This window comes from Sparus aurata, chromosome 9 (genome assembly GCF_900880675.1).
Source record: "Sparus aurata chromosome 9, fSpaAur1.1, whole genome shotgun sequence".
NCBI lineage: Eukaryota > Metazoa > Chordata > Actinopteri > Spariformes > Sparidae > Sparus > Sparus aurata.
The window spans coordinates 26,945,389-26,958,281 of NC_044195.1; the positions used below are offsets into that span (position 1 = coordinate 26,945,389).

General features: G+C 42.2%; 1 protein-coding gene across 1 annotated transcript in view; it reads left to right on the plus strand.

Moving 5' to 3' along the window:
* Window positions 1-12,246, plus strand: part of wnt10a (wingless-type MMTV integration site family, member 10a) — a 28,874-nt gene extending 16,628 nt beyond the window's left edge. Inside the window, 3 exon segments of the mRNA XM_030427465.1 lie at window positions 8,943-9,118; window positions 9,163-9,211; window positions 9,213-12,246. Coding sequence (XP_030283325.1) covers window positions 8,943-9,118; window positions 9,163-9,211; window positions 9,213-9,491 — 504 coding nt within the window. The 3' untranslated portion in view covers window positions 9,492-12,246.
* Window positions 12,247-12,893: the final 647 nt, after the last annotated feature.

Below are 12,893 nucleotides of genomic sequence, written 5' to 3' on the forward strand. Positions count from 1 at the left end.
ATTAATTAAAGATAACCATGCTCTTTTGGAAACGTAAAGAAGGTTTTGGTGACTGTAATCCAAACACACACTTCCTGCTATAATGTTGCTCCTCTAGGACTCAGTCCAGGCCATCTGGAGAAAATATTTCAGTCCAGTCGCCAGGAGTAAGTGTTGGCAATGTACGTTTAAATCTGTACGTCTCATACGTATCATATTCATTTCAGACTACATCTATGCATGATGAAAAGAAGCACATTTTTTCGACCTGTAGTTGTTGCAACCAAATCCATTATCTTAAACCAAACATCAGCTGTTTCCTTTTCTAATCCTAACCATAACTGAGTGGGTTTTGTGCCTAAGCCTAACCAGACCTTAAGCCTTAAACACAATTTTGATTTGCTTGAAATCAACAATCAACGCAAAATGCAGTAATAGAAATGTGAGTGTGCTGTGACGCAGGGTCCAAATTGGGGAGTTGGCTGAATCCACTACGGCGAGTCACACTATTATGTGATGGACTGCCTTATCAGTACGTCTCTGACTTCTTTTGTAAATAAGAACATTATGGATGATGTTGATGGATTTTCAGTTGTGGTTAATCTGCACCAAAACACCAGCTTCCTCTTGGTAAAAGGTGGATTTACTCATCTGATAACAGCCTCTACTGCACCAGCGTATATTGTATTGAGTATGTGAGTGAAATTACATCAACTGAACTAAACTTAGTGAAAACCGTAAATGCTTGTAAAGCAGATTCTTTTTTTTAGCTAAATGAAGACCTTCTTTGTATGTGTTCAGGCATGACAGTGTTTTACCAGAGCGCAGGACGCACTGTAAAAGTGATTTAAACCACAATGAATCCAGATCAGCACAACCTCCGGCTTGATCCAAACCAGCATCAGTGGGACTCCTGGGATCCTTTTATGCCTAATTTAACCCCTGAGCGATGATAAACGGCTCTGGAGAGCCCACGTACGTTAATTCATTGACTCAGAACCCACACGAAAAGCAAAGTGTGTTTGATCAGAAATAGCAACATTAGAGCCGGGGTGAGTCCTGCGCTTTCTCAGGGGCCGTTTCGTATCATCAGCGGCTTGGAGAGCATTCCTCAGTCCTGACAGTACAGCGCCGGAGCATTTGATCCGACCCACCGCATACGGTACACATACACATGCATGCGTCCTTACAACTCTTGCGCTCACACAGATGTAAATATACACAGAGGCAAATGTTTCGTAGTAAAAGCTCAGCAGGTGGAAGTGCTTATGCTGGTAATAACATTTTATTAGTCTCTAAATGAGAGCTGTGGACATTGTGCGCACTTAACAGTGAGTAAATACACACATACGCGCGCGCACACACACACACACACACAAAAACAGACACTTTCCGATGTACTTCTCGCTGTATACAGTAAATATGCATTTCTCAGTAATTGCATGTCTTTGTGTTTGCATGTGTGCATGTGTATCGCGCGTATAATGTGTTTGTCTGCGTACGCTTAGCTGTTCTTTTGAAGCAAGGCGTTTGATTTGTTTAAAGTGATGTCTGGGCTTAATGTGCTGCTGTGGGATTTGTTTGTGTGCTTTGATATCGCCTTGGCTTTCTGCTCGGCTTTAAAGGTCCTTTAGTAGATTTCCTTTGAACTGACGAAAACTCAAGGCAGCGTGCAGACTAGTCTGCTGTTTATCAGCGGTAAGGGTCGATTGCGGGACACATAGACATCAGATTAGGATTTCGCCAACAGTGGTTCGAGGTGATGACACGGGGAATGGCCAGCGATTAAATTCAATGCGCTTTGCACTTGAAGGGCTCTGTGGTCAAGTTAGGCACAAAGACTACTTGCTATGTCTGGTTAGACTTTCAAAATAAAGCTTGCTGACAAACAGTTTATTACTTTATGACTTTAACTGTTATTAAAGTTGTCAAATGGTCATGTTTGTTAGGTTTAGGCACAAAAACTACTTTGCAAAGTTTAGGTACCAAAACTACTTTGTTAGGTTTAGTAAACATCCTACTTTGTGTTAAAAAGGGTTAGCGTAAGCGTTAGCCCTCCACTTGCACCTACATTACATTATTTACGTTAGTTAACTTACTGCTGCAACATTACTGAAAAACAAACCAATGTCGAGTCGTGGTCACTCACAGGACACAAACCCCAATCTCCAAAGAGAAAGTCTTGCGTAACACCCACCCAACCACCCTGACCAACCCCTAACTTGCTCTTTATACCACTACAATAGAGGGGAGCCCCCAGAGTTGATACTAGAGGGGTACCTACAGCGTCAAACTCGGAAGCGAAGTGTATCGCAACTGACCAGGCTGCTGTATTTGATGGGAGGGCAAATCAACATGATGAACACTTCCTGTATTATATAAGTCTTATATGTCAGAAAGGGTGTTGATTATCAATGTGGATTAATATTGAAACCAAAAGTATTCTCACAAAATAAACTACAACTACGGCTTCTTATCTTGCTTGCACACTATAATACAGAAGATTGCACAAGGTTGAGGCCACATGTTTGTCAGCACAGAGCACAGCAGTGTAACGCACAATGTTTCTTGTGTGGGATTTCTGTCGTTACAAGCTCGGACAGAGCGCTAATTGCTCAATTCGTCAGAGATTGGTGGTGTTATGTATGACATGCGAGAGGACTTTCCCTCGACCAAAAAAAACCCTCAGTCATCACCGGATCTATAATTACCACTGAGTCAGTGTTGACTCAGCCAATTTTGGACATCCAGTAAGGATGACAAAGTCAGGTGTAACAGTAGACACAAAGCAGTTTGGTAACACTTTACCTTTGGCGTACCGCAATCATGGATCACAGGGTTTTTTTTATTATCAGTATGACAGGGCCGCAACAGGCACTACTTAATTGAGTTTTTGATTTGGATCTCTGATTAATGACTATTGTTGTAAAGGATGTGATCATTTATCCAAGACAAAACAAACCAAAAATAACATTAAATGACTCAAATAACATGGAACTGATGACTTCATTAGGTCACGAGTATAGCAAACAAACAAGAGAAGCAGGACAAAGTGTGGGGTTCAATTCCGGCTGAGGGGCCTGGGCAAAATAATATTCTGCCTTTACCCAATTAATTCACTCAGAGCCATTTTCAACATCACATTGTGGTTACAAGGCCAGACACACAGCTCTGGTCATAACTTTACTCCATCCACTTCTCTTAATTGCGAATTAGCCCGCTTTTCTAATCCTGTACGCAGTGCTTTTCCCCACTCTACTGTATTACATAGCCTGCAGTCCTAATCTGCCACCAACATGTTGCATTTGATCTCCGTCTGGGGTTGTTTTACAGACGCCCCTGTCTTACTCTCTAAGCCAATTAAAACTTGCCAGATGTGTGTTTTCTAACTGTGGTCCGCCGTTGACTTTGGAGCAGTTAAGTCTCTCAAGTGTACGTGCAATGTAAGCCGACGTGTATAGCAGGTTTCCATTTTGTCCCATACAACATGTTTTGAAGGACAGTTAGTGTTATTGTTATATCACAAGACCGATTTCAACCTATTCTAGACAGAAACAGACAGAGCGGGAGTCTCCAATTGGGAGAAAAAGCAGATTAGTGGCTCGTGTCTGCAGAGGCCCTGCAGCCCTCTGCCAGGGATTTCTTATTTCCTCAGTTTCGATGCTGCTCTGGAGGCTTTACCATCCCCAAATGTTGATATGTGGTGTCTTAGGAAACAGACTCAATAATCACCTATCTTTCTGGTGCGTTTACAAACAGCTGTGACAAATCCTACTGATTCTAACTTTACGTTTGATAGTCTTTATGTAAAGATGACGTGAGGTTCAGCAAGCTTTGCACAGGAAGGACTGGTGGAAGGTGGAAATGTACTTCAGAGGGGAAAACTTTTTACTTTCTTACTTTGACTTGAGTGAAGAAGTTGAATCAGCAGTATCTGTACTCTCCTAAGAGCGTACCCAACTTACAATCCAAGAACTGGGAGACTTGGAAAATGGGACGTTCTGTATCATTGTCACTTGTTTCATTCATAAAACATCAGCTCTCATCCTTGTTTAACCTATTTTACCCTTACGAAACCCAGACTCCAGGCCTCCGCCGAGTCGGCACGCTAACACGCACCGCCGTCGCCGACAGTGGGTGTGTTACGCAAAATGTTCCCTCCGAGCGAGCTTTTTATAGCCCGTACAAAGCGACTCGAGTTGTGAGAGAGGTACAATATTTGTATATGTTCCGGCTCACATTGCCAAGACAATCACAGCTGATGGCAGGTTAGATTGGATCGCTGATTGTGGCTAATAGCAGCAGGACACGATGACAGAGCCTGGATAGAGTACTGGCTGGACTGACACCCACACACACACACAGTCACAGACACAAACAGCCTTTGTGTATCGAGGGGTGTAGGGACTAAAAAGAGATAATCCAAAGATCATCTCCTCCTCCTCCTGTCATCCTCCTTTCCTCTCTCCTCCCCTCACCTGTGCATTCACTGCACACTCCCTTTCGGCTCCTCCACCCAGCCCCCCTCCTCCGCCTGGCCCTGCGCGTCCTCAGGGCTAATACGACAAGATCTACAATAAGGCAACAATAAATCACTGCATCAGTTTTCTTCCCCTTTTTCCACGGTAGTCGTGTTAGATATCGTAAACACAGACAAAGAGACAGACACACGTCATTTTCCTGTCTTGTTTCTTCTCCGTCTCTCGTCTTTTGTAACCCCGGGCGTAGATAGAAAAAAAAAATTAAAAAAAAAGAAAACAGGAAGAAGCCAGAAAATCCCAAACCTTTCATCCGATCATCAATTAATCACACTGGATCTTAGCGTGATCCGGATCTGGAAAAAAACAATCAAAAGGTTTTGGAAAGTTATTGGAAGTCTGTCATGTTAGATCAGGTGAGACTAAAAACTTAGTTTATAATCCACACTTCATTAGAAAAGACAACAAGCTTTAATTTGATCCATGGTTATCGGATCAACTATAATTTCCAGCATTTGAACTGGTATTGGAAAATAAATCCGAATTTAAAAACATTCCTATTAAATTCCCCATTTGTGCATGATTTGTTATGCTCTTGTACTCGACTAGTGTTTCACCGCAGCTCTTTTGTCACATGTCACACTGACAGACCACTTCACATGCAGCAAGAGCAGACAGATTTCCTTTTTTCTCCTACCTGTTATGGGTCTGGTTTTTACCGGTTTGCCTTTTAACTACACGTCAAAAGAATATTTAACATTCCCCCCCCCCCCCCCGACACACACACTCACACACACACAAAGTGCCTTATCACCTGGAGTTATGTTCTTTTTGTCGAAGTTTAAGGTGCCTGCAAACGCCTTTTAGGTGCAGCCCAGTCAGAGCGCATGGTGTGTAGCATGCCTCGTGTGTTTTTACCAGATAAATCCACCCTGGCATAAAACTTGCATGTTAATCCTCTGATGTTGAATAGGCTGTTCATTTTCATTCCTCTTTAAATCTTAAAGCTGACGCCGGCCTCGCCATTGGTCAACTGCAAACAACTGAATCGTACGTTAGCCAGCTACAATTGTCATCTCCGCCTTCTAGTCTATTTTAATTCACAGTTTTAAGGTTAGTTGAAAGGCTGCTACGCTGAGGTACCGTTGCTAAGCTATGATTGGACATTCTTGTTCGAGGAACCGGTCAGTAGCATTTTGCTGCATTTTGTCAACAGAGGCCAGACATGCTGGACTACTGTAGAGCAATGGTTTTGTAGGCAAGACAGTTTTAGTAAGATCGTCTCCATATGCTGCTCCTGCCTCCGGAAAATCTTATGCAAACTACTCTACTCTGATGCACATAAAAAAACAAAAAAAAAAAACAAGACATATTGCTATGGTTCAAAATCCCTCAAAATAATTTTGGTGTCTATTTTTTCCCCCTGCATGACAAAATGTCATTAGATATAACACTTTCCTACTGTTTTTGTTGTTATACTGTCCTTTGAAGCCCCAATCCTGCTGCGTCCGTTCCCTCGAAACAGTAGCAATATGGATGCAATTATGACTCCTGGGCCAGTTTGTCTCTTTAAGGTTTAAGTGGGTTGGAGAGTTTTATGATTACAGACTCTGCTGTGTGTTTAAGGCCAGCACGTTTGTGATTCTGGGGTTGCCTCTGCCCCGATGTTAAAAAACTGAACCAAACACTGCAATCTGGACTCAGTGCAAGTGCCGCTGGAGCTATTATGATGTTGTTTACTATAAAGTCTTACAGCCTCTAGCGTCTCCTCACCGCCGATCAGCCTCTTTCAACTTTGTTTTCAACACTCCCGACATCAGTGGAACCACGTCTAACCAAAAGGGCATATTTCTTTGTCACTTTCGGTTATACATACACACGTTATGAGCAAAACACGCAGTGACGCGAGGACTCAAAATATTTAGCATTGTTTGTGCGTAATTGTTATAATACTGCATGAAAATTAAGGGAAGCGGCAGGCAGCATCGGTGTTTCCTAACATTTCATTGTCTTAAATGTTCTTCATTGCTGGCAGAGTTGATGAGTGATAGTACCATAAACAGGCAGTAGCATAAACATATTTACGAAGATGGCATATGTTTGACTCAAATAGTAAGACACCGATATTTACATACTGTAACCGTCACTCTTGGAACACACGTTCATGTCCTTTAAGTTTGACAGCAACTACACTTCAGCTCTAGATGGATGCATCACAATCTTCTCCGCTCTGCAAGTTTTTGCAAAAGTCACCTGATGTTTATATTTGATTTCATTCCTTTTTTTAGACTGTGACTGATCATTATTAACTTTGGCCCCGTGGTGGTTTTCTTTCGCTGCTCTTTTTTCAATCGTTCATTCCAAACAGATGAGTCAAGTAGCTCCATTTATCACCATTTCTCATCCACCTCTTTGCTCATTCATGCTCCAGAGAAAGGAAACATGTTTTTTTGTTTTGACTCTCTGCATGGTTTGCTCCATTAGGAAACCCACTGCGCTACATGAAATGGAGCCTCGGAGCATGCAGACCTAATTCTTTATTGTATTCAACAACTTGTTCGTGATTCCTCCGAGCAATATGCGATCAAACAGGAAAAGTTATGTGATTTTTGGCATCAGTCCAAATTGGATAACTGGATTCTTTCACTCAATAGATACATGATAGATCCGTCTCATCTCTATCCTTCTGTTCCCACTGCTGTTTCTTTAATGGATGGCATCATGGTGAAATAATGAAGAACGCTTGACTTTTAATTTATTTAAAAAATAATCCATTTGAGAGAGATTCATGTTCTAAAAAGCAAGACGTCACTGCATTATTCCTGCACAGATATCCATACAAACATAGACACTTACTTATAGGTGATATCACCATATGCACACCATGCTTTAGTACTTAAATCCTTAGATTGGTGACCTTGTTCGCCATTTCTGTCTCATTCTGCATTGAAGGCACAGAGTGTGTGGGTCGCAGACATATTGAGTGTGTGTGTGTGTGTGTGTGTGTGTGTGTGTGTATGTGTGTGTGTGTGTGGAGCATTATTGCTAGCACATGTGTGGAATGTGTTTAACTGTGCCAGTGTCCAGCATGTGTGTATATATGTGTGTGTGCGTGTCGATAGGGGCGGCAACAGCAGCAGCATCCGTCAGTACTCTGGGTGGCCTGGTGTTCCTGTTGGTAATTGGATCTTAAAGTTTAGAACAGGTGATAACAGATAAACACATGCACACTCACAGTCACACACACACACACACACACACGTAAATAAATACACATGCATTCAAGCAGCTTTGAGGAAATATGACTGGATGGACAGGTTTATTTGATGTGGGGTTTATCTGCACGTGTGTGTGCTGCTGAGTGAGTCGGTCTTGCAGTGTTAATGGGACATTTTGTGTTTATGCTTGTTGCAAACAGATATACTATAGATAATCAGGAATGTTCTTTTAGATTTTAGTGGCATAATACACTCCCATGCCCATACTTTTGCAAAACAACCCTCAAGATTTTGTGTCAATGCAGCAAAAGTACATGCTTTATCCTGTCCGCTGTTTGGCTCTCTGATCCGCCCGTGTGTGTCTGTAGCCCCACCCCACCCTCGGTCAAATGGACACCTAGACCTGCTGGTCTTCATACATCCATAAGAGATCAAGAGTGTCAGTGAGCTACGGAGTCACTGATGTTGCTGTTATTGAGTGGTGGCTTCACATTACTTCCCGAAGGTTGATGCCCAGAAATGCTCTGAACACAGCAAAAACAAGAAATAAGAAAACACAGGCAGACGACAGGCTCTCTGCAGATGCAGAAGCTGCCACACACTTCTGTTGGGTCGTGAGTGATGATTGAGAGAGATCACTTTTTTATCAGTCTACTCGTGTTTTTTTATCCTGCCAATTGTACTTTTAAAGACCATATATAAGATTAAAACTGCAGTACTTTCATATATCAGGGCCTAGTTAGATGAACGCTGGCCTGTGGTTCCCCTGCCCGGCAGTAAACCATTAAAGCGAAAATATGTAAATATTGCAGTGCTCTGGTGCCTAATGTGCCGCTACATGTGTGTCATGCTTGGAGTCATTACCTGATACCGAACGATGAATAATGACTGCACTGTTTTGGTAATGCCTGCATCCATCTGTGTTATTTGATATCAGCGTGTTTGACAACAGGCTCAGACCACCTGGCTCTTTAAATGCGGGACCAATATTCCTTCAGGGCATTATGTGTCATTCAGCACACAGTGGAATGGTGGTTTGCTTAGAAGACCAAATAAATAGAAATGAAGCCGCACTATGAAATATGACGTGCAGTCTGCAACACCCTGTAACTGTATATATTGAACTTCAAATATAACCAGGCATCATGAAAGTCATTAATCCTTCTCATTTTCTCTCCCCTCAACCCTCCTCCCCCTCCTCCTCCTCTCACTTCCTCACTCCAACCCACTCTCTCTTTTTGTCCCTTTCCATCTGTGTCTCTCGCAGGTGGTGCTCGACCACATGAGAAGGAAATGCAAGTGCCACGGGACGTCGGGGAGCTGCCAGCTGAAGACCTGCTGGCAGGTCACCCCGGAGTTCCGGGTGGTGGGCTCCATCCTCAAAGAGCGCTTCCACATCGCCACGCTTATCAAGGCCCACAACCGAAACACTGGACAGCTCGACCACTCCCACAACAACAACAACAACCACCACAACCATCACAACCACCACCACCATCACCATCATCAGAACAACCACCACAATCACCACCACCACACGCATCGGCGGCGGCCAAGCATCAACGAACTGGTCTACTTTGAAAAGTCGCCGGATTTCTGCGAGCGCGACCTGGGGTCGGACTCGGCGGGCACGCAGGGCCGGATCTGCAACAAGACCAGCCCTGGCATGGACAACTGTGAGAGTCTTTGCTGCGGGAGAGGCCACAACATCCTGCAGCAGACTCGGAGCGAACGCTGCAACTGCAAGTTTCACTGGTGCTGCTACGTGGTATGCGAAGAGTGCAGGATAACAGAGTGGGTCAGTGTCTGTAAATGAAGAAACACACACTAAAAGACTGGACACAATAAAGAAAACAAAGAGACCTTTTTAAATCAAGACTTTTAAGTTGAAAGGGGAATATGACTGTAATATACGTGCCCCATACCTATTTGCGGTGGACTGCTGTTTTTCCAGAAGAGCAGGGACAGAGTGTGAAGCAGTTGAGCCAGCAGAAAGATAGACGTGCATGTTGGTAAAAGGTAGTGCACATGCAGCATACGTCTAAAGCTGCCACAACTCAGAGAGCTTGGATGTTTACCGCTTTCCTCTCAAGACAAAGGAACGCAATAAAATCAGATACATGTCCGAAAAAGCTCCAGATATGAAAAACAACACATTATTGTTGTTTCATCAGCGTATGTTGACTGACGTACTGATGTGCATGAGATTCAGGTGAGCAGAGAGGAAGCTGAGAATAAGCAGTAGATTGCATGCAGAAAGAAAATGATGTTGCTTCATAGCACCGGCAATATGTTAGGTGGAAGAGCTGATGTCTGCATCCCATGAGGCTCAAAAAAATGGGGAAGACATCTGATCTGATTTCAGACAGATCATACATTATACAGTAGTCCCTCATTAACCTATACAATGACTTACAGCTTAAATGTTACACAGTATTTGCCATGTCTCCTATCTAATGCGTACAGGGACACATATACCAGTAGATACTTTTCACACATCAGGACTCACAATGCACAGGATTTGGCACAGCATAAAACACCAGGAGCACTTAAGGATTTAGTGCCTTGTTGAAGGGCAGTTCAGACATCTTAATGTTTATAGCAACTATCATGTAACAGCTACAAGTACATCAGGGAATCATTACATCTGTATCAATCAATATCACTATGTTGTATGCATCATGTGTAACCCTGCTGACAGTGATGACACCCCTCAATCAATACATTCACTCATTTTGGTAAAAAAAAAAAAAAAAAAAAAAGAAGAGAAAAAATAAAGACAGAGTGGTCTGGGTTTAACGATTCTCCAAATCCACGATACGATTTGACTTTCGATGTTTAAGGTCACAATTCAAGTCACTTCTTTTTTCCAACACTGATGGCCATGCTATTGTTTCTCCCAACTCCCATCTGGATTTGTAAAGAGCAACACATCAGTGGTTTTATGCCCTGACAACTCTCATTTACATTTTCAATGCTACCTTTAAATAAATACTTAGTTGCACAACAGACGTTACAAACTGTCACAGGCATCTATTCTGTGCAGCAGTGGGGCCAGCAGCAGAGTCACAACATATTGTTACTTTAGTCACATTTCACCTGAAATATAACCAGAGGACAGAGAGTTGACTGACAAGATGATGGCAGAGGATTATTTGCCAATATTTAGGATTTAAACCCAGTGCTAACAGGGAACCTGATAATGTTAATCTGGGAAAAGAAGTTGGTTACCTCACTGAGAAGTTGGAGGTGTGCAGCCTCTCGGCTGAAGCTCTATATCTAAGAACCCCTTGTTACCCCTCATTACTCCCACAAACTATAACAAAAGTACTCCCTGACAATAAAGTCACAAAACACATTGCATTTCCTGTGACTAGCATTTGTGCACATTTGTGTTCAACCACTTAAATGCTGAAGAAGCTGCAGCTGTAGGAAATGCTTGTTTGCATTAGCGGTAACCAAACGCTCAGCGGATAGTGAGCGGCCTTTCTTGAGAATTGTGACACCCCTACGGACTGGACTACTTAATTCGGAAGACTGCATTAAAAGGGGCAAATGTTTATTAAATAATGGTCACTGCAAAGGAGGACGTCACAGCAAAGAAGAATCAGAGTGTTGACACTGAGTTCACACAGCTTCCAGTAGAGTCACAACAAGCACTCTGCCCTGTACACCATAAGGTTAACTCTGTGAAATCCATGTGAAAATTGCTGTTTGAAAACCATTGTGACCAGAGCTTGTACACCTGAAATAATACACTACAGCCTCCCCTCAAACACAAGTACAGATCCATTGTCCTGATGTTTGTCCAAAATGTCCCACTTGTTGTCTGTGGTACGTAATGTAAGAGGACTGCCAGAGTACTGTGCACAGTTGACCTTAAATTAACAAGTTTGCATCTTCAGCATGATCTGAACAGGATTGTAAATAAAACTGAATAATGCTGCACTCAAACAAGTGATACATTTAAAGTGCCAGCTTTCAGTTCCCCGCACTATAAAACATTTCGAGTGTTCATCAGTCCTCCTGTCTTGTGATGCATTGTACCGTGTGCAACACTGTAAGCTTCTTGTGATATATCTACACTCACCTTCTTCACACCTCTTCGACGTGTGCAAATAGGGATAATCTGATGTCAAAGTATATATAAATAGCAAAGTTGATATGGATTTCCGCCTATGCACATTTTGAAGATTGTATTTGGTCTCGAGAAAACTTGTATGAGTGAGGCTCCTTATCAGACGGCGTAATTTATTTCAAGCAAATGTGTTTCTGTGTTGAGAGGAAGAGGAAAAGAAAAAAAAAAGAGAAAGAATCTGGGATTATGTTTCCAGTGTTACAGATTATTTTGATTCTGATAAGTAGTTTGCACATACAGAAGTGTGTCCAGGAAAAACTCTGGGAGATATCAGCAATATGCATTTTTTTTTTCATGTCATAAATGTAATGTATGTATGTATTTTTATGTTTTAATATGGTTATTATCTAAGTTATTTTATTTTTGTGGATAACTTAATATTTGTAAGACAATAAAGAAAGACCATAATGTGGCCGTACAGTAGGGGCTTCGATGTGATGAATAATAAAAATACATGAAAGCAGTGTATTTGGTAAAAGAACGGTTTTATGTTTTATTTTGTCAGCTGACATCAACACACTCATGATGATGAATCCCTCAGGTGCCTCAGGTGCGCTGGGCCTGTATGTTTATGGTAGTATTACTTCAGAGGTCAGAACATTCCTTCCTACGGGAACACACATATTCAGAATAATTATTATTTTTGATTGTACCAAGGTTATTTAGTTTAAGCACAACAACAGTTTCCTTACAGAGTTACCATTGCAGATTCCACATTTATCAACTGATCTTTTACTCATAAAAGGAATGAAACAAAGTTGTCAAACAGTCAAAAAAATAAAGGCCACTGTCAAAAACATCAAATCTCCAACTTCCTGCATTAGTTACACGTAGAGTAGCACCTGGAGTGGTCCTTGAAGACTGGCTGTGTTGCTCTTTCTGATGCCTACTGAAGGGCAGCGCTCTCCAGAGAGCCAGCAGACTCACTAAAGACAAATGCAATAAAAAGAGTGAGCACAGTTTGAGGTATGCTGACTTTTTGTCTCAAGTCATGACGTCAGCCTGTTTTCCACTAGTTTTGTAACCCAATGCAATTTCTCATTCAGCGTTTCAGAAGATAACGTCATCCGCTACAGCGGT